This window comes from Paramormyrops kingsleyae, chromosome 11 (genome assembly GCF_048594095.1).
Source record: "Paramormyrops kingsleyae isolate MSU_618 chromosome 11, PKINGS_0.4, whole genome shotgun sequence".
In the NCBI taxonomy this organism is placed as follows: Eukaryota; Metazoa; Chordata; class Actinopteri; order Osteoglossiformes; family Mormyridae; genus Paramormyrops; species Paramormyrops kingsleyae.
Window position 1 is genome coordinate 26,395,975 of NC_132807.1, and position 16,627 is coordinate 26,412,601.

The window sequence follows — 16,627 nt, forward strand, 5'->3', positions numbered from 1 at the left end:
CATTTCAATTTGACTACATTTGAATGCAACGATAAAATAGTAATGCATAACCAATATGTATTAATAAATATTCACAAATATGTGTTAACTGCCTTTGCATAACTCTCTATTAGACTAGAAAATAACATGCAAAAGGTGAATAAAAATTCTTTGCTGGGGCTTGGATATGCTATTCATGTAAAATGGAAAACAGGTCCTCTGAGTCACACACAGAGGAATTTATATCCCTTTTATTTTGTCATGTCTATTGATTTGCTTGTTTGTTTGTTCATCTATCTATCTATCTATCTATCTATCTATCTATCTATCTATCTATCTATCTATCTATCTATCTATCTGTCTGTCTGTCTGTCTGTGTGTCTGTCTGTCTACTTTCTGTCTTTTGCATAATCCAAGAAACCCCACCCACATTTTTTTTTCTTACTTCTACCATTTTTCCGGCTGATCAGCAACAGTATCAAATCGTCCCGGACTGTAAATGGTAAGTTGATAAACTGAGGAAACATACGCACTTTCATATATAGTTTGCAAGTAGTCTACCGAGCCTAATACACATTAAAAGAAGGAGTTGCAGTGTTTTTTTAACTGTATGTGGTATATAACGTAATACTAGAATAAGCTACCTTAAAAGATCCATCCCTGCATTTTCTGTACCTGCTTGTCCGACAGTATTAAATAAAATATGTATTAATGCATTAATCTTAAGAAATATTTATATCTTTAAACAACTTACATTACTTGAAATTCATGTCACGAGTGGTAAACATGTGTGGATCTGTGCCCACAACTCGTACCTAAATTTTAAGCGGTTTTTCATTTAAGCCATTGGTCTTTGCCTTGGACACGATGCCAGATGATATGAATATGAATAGCACGAAAACTTGAAAAATTTAGCTAGTGAAGAATTCTATTCACTTTCGATTTGATTATACCGGACGTTAAATAGGATCTACAGCCGACTTTATTTGGTATCAGAGTTACTTTTAATTTTACTTACGTAATTAAACCACGGGCTTAACAATTTAATACTATAGGCCGATGTAAAAATAATAAAACTACAACAATCACGTTTGTGTTTGTTATTTGTCTATTGATGTCTATAATAATTAATGGTCAGAGACCAGGTCTACAATAAGGAAGGGCAAAATTACTGTTTTTGGGACACCGTTCGTTTGATTCAGTTCACTTAAAAGATTTGTTCTCACCAACTCCTTCGTGGCACTTCCTGATTGCATAAAATAGATCTGACACACTTGTGTTCCGACATGTCAAAGTAGCGTATTATTTAGAATAAACAGTGCTAAAGAGTAAGTTAAAAACCACCAGGAAGTCGTGTGATTTGTTAATGAACTGTCAAGTCCTTGTAACATTGTTCCTTTGCTATACTCATGCGTATTTAAAACGTGAACCTAACAGCTCATCGCACAGTCAGCTGACGAGTCCAAACGCTAACAGACCAGGGTTGCAATCTCCTAAATCGTGAAAATGTTGCTTCTCTAAAATCCAGTTGCAGCATATGGTATGCCACTGCACGTGTAGGCTATATAATACACCAGTAGATGGTGTACAATTCCTCAACAAGGAGGACGAGATTCCCGAACCAGTGACCGAGTTGAACTGGCACATGCTCGCGATCCATCGGTCTGCATATACATCCGAAGTTTAGTTTCCAGCCAATCATATGCTCGCTTACCGCACGCCCTTACATGCTTCACTGGCTCTCATTGGCCATAGTCGAGGAGCGAAGCAGCATTGGTAACAGGTGGACGTGTGTGTATAGTTCATATAAATTTACGCGTCAGTCACATCATTAGTCTACATGCACAACTTGGAGAGCAGTCGTTGTCCACGATGGTGGACATGGCTGAAGATGGTGCTTCATGGTTATCATTCCATCTTGGTTCCTATTAAATTAACTGAATACGCCGCTTTAGCTAGATCAGGGTTCAGGAGTAATTTTGACAGATATTTTGATCAAAATGTTTTGTACCACAGAAATTGTGTTTAAAAACACAGGCAACAGTTGTTTTTCCACAATCAAAATATTTTCCACAGACAAATTTGTCCGTGTATGGAGAGGCACTACATTAAACTATTTAATAATTTAAATTATTTTAACAATGATCTATTGATAATATTGAATAAAGAACTGAAGTATCTGTCTATCTGTAATTATTCTCAATTATTATGAATGTTAGCAGGACTGAAAAAGTAAAACCAGTTTTCAGACAGAAAAGGAGGCCCAATGCTGAAAAATGCTTGAGAACATCACTCATTTGTCTTTCACAGGATAGAATGAATGTGGCAGATTACTTGCAGCGGATTGGGTATAAAGGCCCCTTTCAAAAAGCCGACCTGGAGACCCTGAACCAGATCCACAAGCTGCATGTAGATTCCATCCCTTTTGAGAATCTCAGCATACACTGTGGAGAGAAGATCACCATGGACCTGGCCGTTATCTATGACAAGATTATAAGGAAGAACCGTGGAGGCTGGTGCTGTGAGAACAACTATCTTTTTTCCTGGGTGCTGAAGGAGCTGGGCTACAACAACACAGTTTTGGGGTCGAGGGTCTTCAACAACTTTCTGAACCAGTACAATCCCAGGGAGAGCCACTTCATCAATAAAATTGACATCGATGGTGTGTCATACATTGCCGACGTTAGCTTCGGGGTGTCTGGTCAGATCTGGCAGCCCCTTGAGCTTACGGTGGATAAGGACCAGCCACAGCTGCCCGGAGTCTTCCGCTTAATAAAGGCCGACGGAATGTGGGTTTTGCAGAAAACGAGTAGAAAGCAAATAATTCCAAATGAAGCATTTGCCAAGTCTGACCTGTTGAATAAAAGCATCACAAAAAAAATCTATGGGTTCACCTTGGCACCACGTCAGCCTGATCACTTTATGGAGACCATCCAATTCCTCCAGACCTCCCCAGAGTCATTATTTGTGCAAAAGTCCATCTGCTCCCTACAGACACCCACTGGGTTCCATGCTCTCATTGGCTGGACCTACACTGAAGTCACCTATAACTATGAGGAAGGTGCTGATCTATTCAACATTGAAAATATACCGAAAGAAGAAGTGGAAACAGTTTTGAAAGACAAGTTTAATCTCTTGTTAGAAAAAAGACTTGTTCCTTTAAACAACAAGGCTGCATATACACTCTAAGGATCCAAAATTCAAGGCACAGTCTGTAGCACAATCACTTGCCACCCAACCGCTTCATTGAAGCTCACAGAAACAAAGCTTGAAAAAAGGACTAATTCTAACTATTCCTTAATTTTTTTGATTTACTGGGCATTTGTACTAAAATAATTTGTGTAGAGATGTACTTAGTTTGATTGAAGAACAGATATAAGGTGATGTGTAAGATATAGTGTGTTTGGGAGATGACCTAATCCATTTCACACAGTCCAATAACCACCATTTAAGGCAACGGATTTTCATAGACACTAAGAGAAAATATTAAATATCACAGTGGATAAGCTTTTCCCCTTGTTTTTTTTATTATACGGTTTAAAAGACATTTTTTATCAAAAAACAAAGGTAAACTTTTTCCCCCCCACATTGGTTTCACAAAACGTCCCAAAGTGTACATCTCTCTCTCTCATTCATCCATCCATCCATCCATCCATCCATGTCAAGGTGGCAAGGGGTGTGAAGCCTATGTTAGGTAGTTCATAGTACGAGGCAGGGGAGGTACTCTGAACTAGATACCAGTCCATCTCAGGACACATGCATGCGCATGCATGCGCACACATGTCATGTCAAGTATCACACAGTTTTACAAAACCAGCTTTGTTTCCGATAAAATGACAAATAAGACTCAGATTTAACACATAAAGCTGAGCAACCAGCCTCCAACATCGTATCCAGTAGTCTGATGGTGATTCCTGAAGCCTATCCCACATTAGGGCACCAGACAGGGAAACAACCTGGATAGGAGGTGAGTAACTCCATTCCACAATAAAAACAAAATCTTCAGTTTAAGTTCAAATGTGAAAATTCAGGATTAGCTAAACTGGGACTCATGTAACAGGGTCCACACAGAAAAAGAAAAAAAAACTACAACAACAAAATGTGATTTGAATATTTTAACCTAAGCTATATGACATTAAGTCATTAAGATGTATAACATCCATTAAACATCTTTCATAAGAACTCATTTACAATAAAGTGATAAACATGCAACTGCAAATACCTAATTCCCCACGGCCACATTAAATGACTGGCAGCGGCAAAAATGGTTCTGGTAGTTGAAAAACATTGGCTGGACAGATTGCTAATCTTGCGGCTTTAAAAAGGCCTTTTTGGTTGGTCCTATTTCCTTGCTAACTTCCTCCTCCTCCTGAATGGCTGACCGCTCTCGTTTCCTTGCAAATTTTCTTTTCATGCTCTCCACCAAGCTGACGTATCTGTGGGGTTGAAGAAAGTACACAGCGTGCTTGAACGGGAGGGACAAAGCAGTAACCAGCACAGAGAAAGTCTTAATGGGACATAAAGGCACAACTGATGCAATCAGGCCGGCAGCCAATGAAAACCAGTTTGTATTAATGCGGAAACACCCCCCGTAAACAGAGTAGCTGAATAGGATTAAAATCTCTTTCTGCACCTGTTTGCCATTTCTTCATCTGTAATGTCAGTTTCCATTCTGCTGAAGTCCTCCTCTTCATCCTCATCTTCATTCCGGTTGTGTGCATTCATCAACTGCATGAGTTTCTGAATACAAATGAGGAAAAAAAACCCACAAATAAACTACTAGTGAAATACCCAGTCAGAATTTTCTGAAGAAGAAAGATGATGAAGGAAAGTTGTAAGTGATGACATGGCTGCAGAGTCACCTGACATAGCACCATAACAACCCAGATGTGTTATGAAGTATGATGTAATAGCCTAGGATACACAGCCAGCTTCACACATCATTTCTGGATGCTTCTCTGGCAGTGATGGAGTGAACTTTTTTTTTTTTTTTTTTTTTTAAGAAAAATGCCATCTTTAATTAATAGAATACCAAGACTTTGTTGAGCTATAATCACTATAAAAGGTTATACTTTCACAAGTTTAAGATTTACCTTGCTTTCATTACAATTGATGTTTGTCACTCCGTTCCTTAATTTTATCTTAATTGACATTCTGTACTTTTTCGTTTTCTATGTGGCACGTTACTGCTTAAATATAACAAAGAACTCCAAGTGCTCAATCACTTGAGTTGTACATACATACTCATCATTACACTGTATATACGACATACTGCTGATACAGGAATTTAACTCCCCATCACAGTACTGGGAATATTCATATCAAATTATGAAATACACCTTTTAAAATATCATTTGAAAATTCCTATGGCAATTGAGTTATTAAACCCAGTTCTTGGGGACCCAGCTCCTTAGGGAGGACTGGGGGTACCACTGTACCGAGCTGGGAAACACTGGTGTAACAGAAGGCAGTTTACATATAATAACACTCATATAAAGTCAGTTAGGTGGATGCTGTTTTATATTTTAAAAGAATCAGTTGTTCTAAAATGTAATCTGCAGGACTCATACATAAATGCCTTTATACATATTTCAAATCATATTCTGATTATTTTGTTACCTCAACTTCAGGATTGAAGCCTTTGAATGACATTCTTCCAAACCTCAAGTCTTCACAGGGTACAAAGCTTCTTTCTTCTATGATAAAACTCCTACAAAGATCAACGTGTTGTGAGAACTTGCTTGTACAAGTAATTAAATAAAAAAAAAAAAGATCAGTGATTATTAACATTCTTACTCCTTAGCTTTCAGCTCTGGAAGGTCCAGGTACCAATGTTCATCGCTGATTATCCTCTTTTCTTCTTCTTCCAATTGCTTCTTGACCTCAGCATCAAGGCCCCGCTGCATAAACTGGGGATATAAATATAAATATAAATAGAACCATCTCGCTATAACGTAACAAGCGCCTAACAGGCTGCGAAAGTCAAAGGCATGCCGCTTTAAATATTTTATTAGATAAAAAGGCAAATCATACACAACTAGACAAAATAACGCTTCGTTGAGAAAGTAACTGAAGCAAGGCTCCTAAAGTATCTAACTAGCTACATTGTAAAATATTTTCACCCACCTTCATCCGAAGTAGATTTTTTGACAACTTCAGTGGGCAGTCACTAGCCATTTCTAGTTATTTTAAAATAACGACTGAATTCAATTTTTAATTTGACAGTTTTCAGTCAATGACAAAATACACTCATCACACACGTTTACTTGCTCTATGAGAACATTCTACTTCGGTAATTTCAGAATAAAACTGGAATCGGAAGAATAACACCGCCCCCTACTGCAGTGGAGTAGTGCAAAGTAGTTCGCTACCTTTATTTTTGGCAGAATTTATTTTTAAAAAATGGCGCATGCTGCCACCTACTGCTCAGGGGTTTGCATGTTGTCTACATAAAACATGCCTTCTCATTCCATCCTGAACTTGGATTGAAAGTTAATCTTTAAATTTATGAACGTCGAGGTTTCCCTTAAGTGAAGCATATGACCCATAACTGAAACGTGGAAGCGATGGAATGTGTCAGTTGAAAATCATAGGCTAGTTTCCATTTTTAAAATCTCTCATTTAGTTAATAACCTAATTAAAAAGAAATAGAACGCACGTGAACATCAGGAAACCCCACATTACATATAATTATTTACATGTAAATGTCAAGAACACAGAAGCGAAACGATTCAACTGACTTTTTGATCTAAGCCTTTACGACAGCCAGCTTTACGGTCTTGCGATTCCATTTACGGTCCATGCCGGTTCACTTCCACATGGCGAGAAGCGCATACAGGACTTTGGAGTAATAGTATTTATGAACTAACTCGGTTTGCATATGAGGCTGAATAACACTAGGCGGTTTGTCTTCACCGGTGACTCGCTCGTTAATTGTATATTATGGGTAAAAGCAAGAACAAAAAATTTAAGCGTCCTCAATTTTCGGCTGACGGGCTGCCAGTAACTGTTGTAAAGGAAACTGAAGATGAATGTGTTGATTCTCCAGCCGGTGAGATGCTCGAAAAAGTAAGATTTAATGTCATAATGTTCATATTAACTCCCGTCGAGTTATCTGATGGTCCCCCTCCACCCAATCTTAATTAACGTTAAGATGAACATGTGTATTTCAGCATGCAATAGCTAACATCTGTTCGCTGTCCATGTAACTTCTCGTCAGGAAATAAAACCTGTGATTAAATGGTTGATCATTAAGCCTGCCAGACTATAATTTCATTCGTTATCATTTCACGCTTTTTGAGAAATCATAATAAAACACACGGACATTTTAAATGTTCGTACCCATACAAAAATACTTAGAAATAAAATCAGCTTTAAAATTCCTGTATTCCTAATTTCTAGCGGTCTACAGCATAATGTAAATAACATGCTGACAGCAATTTATAAGGCTGTTATCGTGGGGGAACCAGTGCCAAGTGTCTTCTACTAATCCTTCATTGAGCCATTACAGAATACTACTTTGGATATACATTGTAATTCTCACAACGATAATAGGAACTACTATCTCAAATAGGAATTTCGTTCATAGATGCAGCATAAAATAAACCGTATTTTTTATTTCTTTGCTTTTGACTGTATGAACGGCACAAATTCGGTAACAGTGCATTCATCAATCAATCAATCAATCAATCAATCCATCATCCCTTCCGTCTATCTTCCAGTCACAGTTATAGTACAGGGCATTGCGGGTAGTCTGGTGGCACAAGGCATGGGAATACCCTGGATGGCTGCTAGTCCATGTCAGGGTTCATACAACCTAGCAATCAGTAACTGGCAAGATAAAGAGTTGTAGCAGCTCTGTACCATCTAAGAAAGCTTTAAGTAAAAAAGGTTTGAAGGTTTGACTTTAACCTATAAAATATAAAATATAAAATCTCTATCCAAAATGGACAACTGGAGTTGCTTGGCTCAGAGGTTCCCAACCCAGTCATCAGGGACCCCAGACAGTCCACATTTTTGCTCCCTCCCAGCTCCCAACACCTGTACCAGGTGTTTGGTGTTCTTCATTGTCTGGGAGCTGAGAAGGAGCAGAAATGTGGACTATGTGGTCCCTGAGGACTGGGTTGGGAACCACTGGCCTAAATTGCTTATAGAATAATGATATTTTCATGCCACACACCTAGGTTGTTTGTATTTGGGTGTGGCCTTGTACAGTATAATAACCTGAGACAGCGCAAGGACCAGGGCATGATGTGCGTACTCACACAGCCACCACAGCAAAGTATATCACCTTGAAGGTCCCAGAGTTAGAGACTCCGGTTGTAGAGCATCCAACTCTAGCAGCTCTATACCAAAAGAGGAGGCTGAATCCGTTTCCTATGTGCTTAGCTGGAAAGAAAATCTGCACACGCGTGCAAGTATGAGGAGTGGACACGCCTGATGCAGGCTGCACTGTGATTGGCATTTTGTGTGCAGCTGCAGAGCCCCAGTGCAGATGTGCGGGAGTATGCCTGTGCCAGCATCTCGCAGATGGTGCAGCTAAGGCAGGTAATCCCGGCCTTCCTGCAGCGGGACGCCATACGGTGCCTGGGGCCCCTACTGCTGGACCGCAGCCTGGCTGTGAGGGAGACTGCAGCCGGGGCTCTCAGGTGGGTAAACATTAGACCTTTAGGAACTGCACTGCTATTTCAGTGATAGAGATGTTGAAATGCATGATGGGCCGGATTTCCCATGTGCTGTCAGTCAAAGTTTGGCTTAATCCAATGGGAAGCGAATAAAGTGACCAATGGGAAGTCGAAAGACAGTAATTGGCAGCACATGAAAATCCCACCCACCTGCTGATTTAGCATGTCTTTAAATAAATCTTGAGTGACACTTGTAACATCAACAAATGACTTTGAGCAATGAACAATTTTCCACACTGACTGGATTGTGTGTGTGGTTCGAGATGGAGACTGGGGTAATGCCACTATTCTGGGCAAAGCCTTAAAACATTTGTGTTGGGATTCATTTCTAGCAAATAACAGAAGAAATGCACTTGAATGCAGTTGCTGTTTGCCCTTGTGTGAAAACACGTTGACGGTTCCCTTTCTTCCCGTGGCAGGAATCTCAGCGCCTGTGGAGGCTTTGAGGTGTGTGACGACATGGTGAAGCAGGACGTGCTAACGCCACTTGCGGCTCTGCTGAGAGAGGTAAGAGGCCTACAGGCCCTTCAGCAAACCATACCTTCTGTATTCATATCGAACTTGCGATATGACTTTGCTAATGTGGGCTCGGGTTTGATCATATGACTCTTCTGTTTCAGCAGAAAGGTTTATTCGGTGTAGGAAAGGCGGGGAAGTGGACTTGCAATCAAAATCATGTGTTTCTAAATCTTATCATTCTTCCAAGTTCTTTCTGTTGTACCCTTGGGCAGGGTTAATTTGTAGCAAAATAAATGACTATTGAACAACCGTAAGCAAGTTGAGAAGCATTGGGTGGACGATGGAATTGTGCTTTAGGCTTCATGGGATTTCAGGCAAAGGCTAGTGCTCCCTGCTATGTCACGATGTCACACATTTCGTTGTTGTGCTGTGGTGTGTCAACAATGACAACTGATCACCAAATCAAACTAAATTAAAAAATTAGTAACTTAAAAACCCACAAACTGACATAGTGCTACGGGTTTGCCTGCAGTGTCACGGGGGCTTCGACTCGCCTGCCCCAGCTGAACCGCGCACAGAGCTGCGGCACTCCGTCGAGGACGTGGCCAACGAAGCCGTGCACTTGTTGTGGAATCTCTGGTAAGGGGCTGACCGAATTGGCTGCATTCGGTCACCTGATCATAACTGCTCTACATTGATTGGTCCACACCGGAGGTGGTGAAAAACAAAGGATCTCTCTCAAAGCATTGTGACAGTGGTGGTATCTACTGGGAAAAAATGTATCTCTATGCTGCCTCAGATAAGCTGCAGGCCCCAATGCCCTGACCAGGATAAGCGGTTAGAGGATGGATGGACAGATGGAAAAAAAATCCAGTGAATAGATTCTGTACTATATATTTCTGGCAGCTGTAGGCTTCATTTATTTTTAGCCTCTAACAGCACATAAAAGGAATTTCCTGCTGCTCAGGATTTTTGGGGTCCAGCAGTGTTCCCATCCTGGGATTATGTTTGTTGCATTTAATGTAATCCTGTAGTTCTGCTGCTTATGAGCCTGTCGCAAGCAGATTGACCTCAGGGTGTAACGCATGTTGTGTCTGCCCCCCATGTCCCTCAGTGAGAGCAGCAGTCGGGCCATGTCTGTGTTCAACAAATCCGGGCTGCTGGACGTGCTGCTACAGTGTCTGGCTCGACACCCACACAACGTGGAGCTGGCTCTGTCTGCCGGTCAGTCACGCACACGCACACGCAAACACACGCCGAGCTCCACGGTGCCGGGAGGCTCCGGGACTCTAACACGTGTGTGTGCTTGTGTGTATGTCCAGCTCACTGCCTGCAAACTGTGACGGAGGAGAATTCGGACCTTCTGGGTGCCCTGAACTTTTCAGTCCTGCAGGGGCTGGAGTCCGTGCTGCTGTCGCCCCAGACGGACATGGCCCATGTTCTCCTACGCACCCTCGTCGCTGGTACGGTGTCCTGAACCGACGCAGCTCTCCTCCTACTCCCCTTGAGCTCCTATAACTCAACAAGTAGAGCATTGCACTAACAATGCATAGGTCATTGGTTCAAATCCCGGGGAGCACACTTTAATCGTAACTCTTCGCCGTACTGTAAGCTGCTTCAGATATCCCCTTTCACCCCTTGGATAGCTGTAGGCTCAGCTCTTGAAGGGCTGGATTAACACCATGGAATGTAAAGTGAGGAGAGCTCAGGCTGACGAATTCCCTTCATATTGACCGTAATCTTTCTAATACATGTTCATATAAAATGGTAATGAGAAGAGTCTGTAACAGCCAAGCCTTTCTTCCACCCCCAGGCACCATGTGGAACCTGAAGAGCAGCATGCCCTCTGAGTGGCAGGCCCACGCGCTAGGCGCCATCGTGGAAACCCTTGGCGGTGCCCTGGAGCTGGACTCCGGGACGCTGATCCCAGAGCTGCGGGAGGCTGAAGAGGCCCGGCGCAGAGCTGCTGTCGAGGGGGGAGCCGCTGCAGACGACAGGGATGGGACCGAAGACATGGAGGAGGAGGGAAATGAGGAGGCGGAGGGAGACTGCAAAGCCCGGAAGGGGAGAAGCAGCTGCAAGAGGGACGATGACTTCTCTGACCTGCAGCCTGTGAGTCGCCCATCTTTACTATTGTCCATTGGATGCTAATCCCAACTGCTGTGACTGTACTATTAACCATCCCGTTAAAGAGCTGTTCTACACATACACCGTAATCAGCACTGGAAGAAATAATAATGCATCCTGAAGTTGTACTGCCCCTTTCTGGTGGGGAGGATCACTTTGAGGAGTTGGGGGTGTGGCCTTAGGGAGTATGGGACTGACCTTATGGAGAGCAGTCAGAGTCTCTTATTGTGTTTGCAACAGTATGCATTTCAACATTGAGAACTGCTTTTCACCTCCTTACCTTTACATACTACTGAGGATTCGTAGGGTATTTGGGATTAAAATCTACACAGGAAAGGACCTAGTCCAGTAATGCAGTGTGGGAATGGTATTTTAAAAATTCCCATTGAAGTTTTTATTTTAGAATTTGAATTTAGTGATCAGTGTTGACACACAGCACACAACAATGAAATGTGTCCTCTGCATTTAAACCATATGTGACGATGTGACATAGCAGGGGGCAGCTAATTCAGCGCCCGGGGAGCAGTGCTTGGGGGCGGTACCTTGCTCAGGGTACCTCAGAGGTGCCTTGGTGTTCGGGGATTCGAACCAGCAATCTTTCAATTACAAGTGCGCTTCCCCAACCATTAAGCCAGCTATGCCACGAGTTATGTTTTGGTGCTTGATTTTACAAACAATTTCTTGCTTTTATTAAACTTAAAGGAATTTACAGCAAACCAATGGGACTCAGGCCTACGAGTCAGTGAATGTGTTTGTGCCTTTTTCCAGCTGAAAGAGGTGGAACTGAGGGAGGCCAGTGCCTTGCTGACGGCTCAGCAAACCTCGCTGGAGATAATCGTCAACATGTGCTGCTCGGACGGTGAGGCCCACGGTCGGGAAGCGGAGGAATGGCCAACAGTGACCTATCTGGGAGTTGTGTTAACGTTTGTGCCTCTGCGCCTGCAGACCCCTCCGATGATGAATGGGAAGAAACCTCGAGCAGTGACGAGAGCGAGATCTGCCCTGACGGCATCGCCGATGGCAACTCCAGCCTGCTGTCCCCCCTCTGCCTGTCTGCCGAGGTCCACAGTGCGCTGGTCAACTTCAGGATCCCTGAGAAGGTGCTTCTCCGCGCGCCCCCTGTCTTCCTGCCTTTATTCCTCACCTCCACAGTATTCTCTCCTCTTCTTCCCCTCTGTACCTAAATGTAAGATTTCTGTCTTTTTGCTCCCATTCTGAAGGTTCTCAGGAAGACTGAGTTCCCCAGCAGTGTTGCCATGGAGGTCTGTGGTACGACTCCAGCCTGGAAGAGCCTGACGAAAAAGTAAATATCCTCTGATACCAGCCGCTATTTCTTTCTTAAAAGGAGAGGACCGTAAACCTATGCATTTTCTGGTTTTGGATATAAATTTGGAACTGCTAGCCCTTGGGTTCACAATAAGTTTTTATTGGACAGGTGGGTCTCAACGTAATTTCGAACTGCTGTAGTTTCCCATGTTTTCAGGAGGATGTTATTGGCCTGCTTCAGTGGAGTGCCCTTTTTCCCAGAATGCAGCGGGTGCAGTGCCGGGCGCTCACCTGCCTCCACAACATCCTGTCTACCATGGACATGGAGGCTCTGGGCGGAGCCTCGGGCCTGCGGGCGCTCGCAGACCACCTGTCCAAGCTGGTTTTCAGCACTCCGGGTAAGAGCCGCACGTGCGTCCACACGCCTTCGCTCGGGGCGGTGCTCCCGTCCCGCCCGAGTGATCCCACGCGCTCCTCTCGTCCCCTCGCCCAGAGATCCCGACGAAGGAGGAATTCCTGGAAGCGGTCATCAGCGCTTTGCGATCACTGCTGCAGATGATGGCGTCCAAGAACATACCCCAGGTGAGAGAATGATTAGCATGCAGACCTCCGGTGTCCCTCCCCCGAGTGACACAAGTGACCGTAAAACTGTAGCTTGTAATATTCACTGAAGCAGTTTTTCACCGGGGGCTTGAAACTCCAGCTTTTACAGCCCTAAGTCTCCCACCTGTGTTGCTATGGTAACCCTTCAGGTGGCCATTTACTTCAAATAAAGTATTTAACCTACACAACGCCGAATGAGCGATTATTACCTCGGTGATGACCGACGCAAACTTTTTCGCTTGTACAGATCCCACCAACCGTCTACGATTGGCTGAAATAATGTGACACCACGGGATTGGTCAGCAGGACTAATTATGTTACCAGCATGCTTTGCACCGCAGCACATGTGTCTTTAAATAGTGTAAATTCATATGTATATGTTTATGTTGTAAATGTCATAACCGTGTAATGTTTGCCGTGGAATGCATGTGTTTCGTTAGGGTGTAACTGAAGGTGTCGTATAAATTGTTGCTTCCCTGTCCGTGCCACTGCTAGTATTAAACCAATAGTGACTGTTAATAATGACAGCAACTTCCATTTTAAAAGAACTGTCATCTCCTTTATTAAAATGACTCGGGCATTCAACCACAACATGCGCTCTATTTGTGGGTCCGCTGCATCAAAAACATTGTGCGCCCTCTAGAGTTTTGGCGTGAAATGGAACGAACGAGGGGACAGCGTTGTTTTAAGTACGAAACAGAGCGTTCTCGCCGGCGTATTTGATTTGGTTTTGTCTGGATGTTGCTTGAAATGTGCGGCCAGCTGTACTCCTGGCATCGTCTTAGAGGGGCAGGGAATAAACATCAGTAAACTGAATAAATGCTGTTTGCCACCTCCAGCTATGGTAAACCTGTCTGTCTGTCTGTCTGTCTGTCAGTGTGTCAGCCCCCAGCAGCTGATGAGTCTGAGCGAGGCAGCGTCACACTGTGACACAGTCAGCGTCCGAGTCAATGCAATGGCCATCCTGGGAATCACCGGCAGCATGCTGGCCAGAGAGGCAGATTCGGCGGACAGTCTGCAGGTACCGGCATCCTGGGACACTCGCAGGTTTTTTATGGTGGGTGGTATAAAAAGGGCAAAAATCAGGGATGTACACAACTGGTACGCAAGTATGCATTTATGTTTAAAAGCGATAGATTGTTGTAATGGTGCAAATGTATATTTGTTTTATATACATTTGCACTGCTATGGCAAAAAATTAATGTGCATTTTACCCTTTATATGCTGACTCATACTTTTGTGGTATAAAGCTTAAAATGCACGATAAGTTCTTGTCATAGCAGTGCAGGTGCACATAAAATACATATACTTTTGCGCTGTTACAACAAACGATTGTTGCACGTATCATTTTTAAGGTGAACGTGTACTTGTGTACCAGTTATGTACATCCCTGGTAATAATTCAAACAGAGAAGACAACTTTGTCATCAGCCAATGATATCTTAACAGGGGAGCAAAACAGGGGAGGGGCCACTGTGACGGCGAATCGGGTTTGAGCCAGGGGCCAGTGCCCTTTTGGCCCCACCCCTGCTGACATCACAAGCTGCATTCTGCTTTGGGATCAGCACTGGGCCGTTTCCAGACTTCTCTTTAAATCCCGCAGCTTATTGGAAACGCTCTGCTCGAAGTGGCGTCGAAGGACCCTAACATGATGGTGTGTGGGGAGGCCCTGGACGCCCTCTTTGACGTGTTTGCGGATGGAAAGGAGGCAGAGAGAGCTGCACGTAACATCGGCCTGCTGCCTGCGTTAAAGAGCTTGCAGCCAGTGTTCAAGGCCAAGGTACATGGCATACTCAGACCTCCCACCCTGTGTGCGGAGTTTGCACGTTCTCCCCAAGTCACTCTCCCTGCGGTCCACAAACCCCCAGTTAGGCTCACTGGTGTCTAAATCCCTGTAAAGTGCAACATTTTAATGCTCATTGTAATTTTAGTGTTAGTTAAAGTCTTGGGTTCAAAATGGGGCAGCGTGTGGCTCGGCAGGCCAAGCCTTTGTGTCTGTAATCAGAAGGTCGCTGGTTCAAACCCAGCCTTAGCACGACTGTGGGTCCTTGAGCAAAGCCCTTAACCCCCAGCTCCCTGGGCGCCCAAACAGGTGGCTGCCCTTCATGGACAGCTTGCTCTACAAAAGAGCAAGTTGAGGGAGGCATAAAGACAATTTCCCCACAGGGATCAATAAAAGTATCTATTATTATTAAATCAGAGCTAGATAATATTTTAACAACTTCAAACTATTAGTTAAATTCTCCCCAAACGAGCTTGATGGGCCGAATGGCCTCCTCTTGTTTGGAAATTTCTTATGGTCTTATTTTTTATTTAAAGCTCTCATCTAGATAAATGGTATCTAAAGTAGATGTTTAAGTATAAACCAAAGGGCAAAAAGATAAAGCAGGCCATACTGCTTGTCAGATATAAAACATGCTAAATGTCCTGTCAGCGTACACATGCATCACGTTCCCTATGGAAGTCCGATTACTGCTGCATGGTTTATCCAAAGCTGCCTCCTCACATCTGCCTCTGGTCCCCGTCTTGCCTGCAGCTGCGCAAGGAGGGCAAAGGAAAATACAGCCCTGACCAGCTGTGTGTGTTAGACAACATCAAGGTCAACCTGCGGAGATTCATCGGCTACCTGGGGATGCTGGAGAGAAGCTGCACTGCCTAGGAGCGGAGCCGGAGCCGGAGGGGGGGATGAGTTACCCCACTTTTCACAAAAAGGGTTAACGGACGAAAAACTCATTAAAAAGGCTTGCTGAAAGCTTTGAGGGGGGACGGGACGTTTTTTTGTGTTACCTTTTATTTTTTATCCAGTAACTATTTGAATAAGTGGTAAGAAATGTTGAATACTCAGAGGAATTGTTGCAATAAATTTACAGGGGAATACTTCTCAATGCAATAAAGTGTTTAAGTTATTGCCATTAATTCATTATTTACCATTATTTTAGTTAGAGTTTTGTGGTTTTGTGAACAGAATGTGCGTGTGGAATAAAACGTGGCGTGGAATAAAACTGTGACCTCAGCAGTGTCAGTTTATGGAAAGTGTGGATTTTACCATCAGGTATTTTCTCTCTCCTCCTGATGTTGCTTCTCGTGTGGTTTAAACTGCCAGCTGATAACGTCAGAGATTAAAATTTAATGACTGAGAGTAAAGCAAACCGCTCTTACTCTATTTTAATATGCATGGATTATTCTCAAAAACTGACGTGTGCTGTATTAAAAAACAAAACAGTATTCTGCAACCAACCTCCATGTTTCTAACAGTTTCTTTCACCGTTTGTTTCATGATTTAGTGAAAATCCACAGCCAACATTACAAACAGAAACTGGACTTTGAGTCACTAAGATTGAGAACGTATTCGATCTCTGGCCCGTCTGCTTTATCTGTGTACAAGTCAAAGTCTATAAAACCGTGCTCTGGTGCTGGGACGTAGTTTAAAACATTTTTCGGTAATATTACAGGGAGACCGTGACAGTGTGAGGAGAATAATGATACATAACATTACTCTACAACACCAAA

At 43.2% G+C, this 16,627-nt stretch overlaps 3 protein-coding genes across 3 annotated transcripts; 2 read left to right on the forward strand and 1 right to left on the reverse strand.

The window, feature by feature from the left end:
• Positions 1 to 264: 264 nt before the first annotated feature.
• On the forward strand, positions 265 to 3,490 carry LOC111832738 (arylamine N-acetyltransferase, pineal gland isozyme NAT-10-like). The gene is made up of 2 exons (XM_023790407.2): positions 265 to 481; positions 2,290 to 3,490. The coding sequence occupies exons 1-2, from the start codon at positions 479 to 481 to the stop codon at positions 3,166 to 3,168; spliced, it is 882 nt and encodes a 293-aa protein (XP_023646175.2). The 5' UTR covers positions 265 to 478; the 3' UTR covers positions 3,169 to 3,490.
• mphosph6 (M-phase phosphoprotein 6) lies at positions 3,092 to 6,744 on the reverse strand. Its single transcript, XM_023790408.2, has 5 exons — positions 6,106 to 6,744; positions 5,776 to 5,888; positions 5,599 to 5,689; positions 4,613 to 4,719; positions 3,092 to 4,415 (listed from the first exon to the last, which is right to left on the reverse strand). Exons 1-5 carry the CDS (start codon positions 6,154 to 6,156, stop codon positions 4,283 to 4,285), a joined length of 495 nt encoding a protein of 164 aa, XP_023646176.1. The 5' UTR covers positions 6,157 to 6,744; the 3' UTR covers positions 3,092 to 4,282.
• heatr3 (HEAT repeat containing 3) lies at positions 6,712 to 16,354 on the forward strand. Its single transcript, XM_023790406.2, has 15 exons — positions 6,712 to 7,047; positions 8,455 to 8,627; positions 9,083 to 9,170; positions 9,655 to 9,761; positions 10,237 to 10,346; positions 10,445 to 10,585; positions 10,936 to 11,234; positions 12,018 to 12,108; positions 12,195 to 12,349; positions 12,470 to 12,552; positions 12,777 to 12,913; positions 13,009 to 13,097; positions 13,996 to 14,139; positions 14,721 to 14,897; positions 15,654 to 16,354. Exons 1-15 carry the CDS (start codon positions 6,922 to 6,924, stop codon positions 15,774 to 15,776), a joined length of 2,043 nt encoding a protein of 680 aa, XP_023646174.2. The 5' UTR covers positions 6,712 to 6,921; the 3' UTR covers positions 15,777 to 16,354.
• The last annotated feature ends 273 nt before the right edge of the window (positions 16,355 to 16,627 follow it).

What these genes read in the sequence shown, in the direction of transcription:
- heatr3 (XM_023790406.2), top strand. Translation starts at nt 6,922, where the DNA reads ATGGGTAAAAGCAAGAACAAAAAATTTAAGCGTCCTCAATTTTCGGCT. An exon ending in TGGAAGAGCCTGACGAAAAA is followed by an intron (nt 12,553 to 12,776) that starts GTAAATATCCTC and finishes CCTTTTTCCCAG; the next exon opens with AATGCAGCGGGTGCAGTGCC. An exon ending in ATTCGGCGGACAGTCTGCAG is followed by an intron (nt 14,140 to 14,720) that starts GTACCGGCATCC and finishes TAAATCCCGCAG; the next exon opens with CTTATTGGAAACGCTCTGCT.
- mphosph6 (XM_023790408.2), bottom strand. Translation starts at nt 6,156, where the DNA reads ATGGCTAGTGACTGCCCACTGAAGTTGTCAAAAAATCTACTTCGGATG. An exon ending in AAAATCTACTTCGGATGAAG is followed by an intron (nt 5,889 to 6,105) that starts GTGGGTGAAAAT and finishes TTATATCCCCAG; the next exon opens with TTTATGCAGCGGGGCCTTGA. An exon ending in GATGAAGAAATGGCAAACAG is followed by an intron (nt 4,416 to 4,612) that starts GTGCAGAAAGAG and finishes TCAACCCCACAG; the next exon opens with ATACGTCAGCTTGGTGGAGA.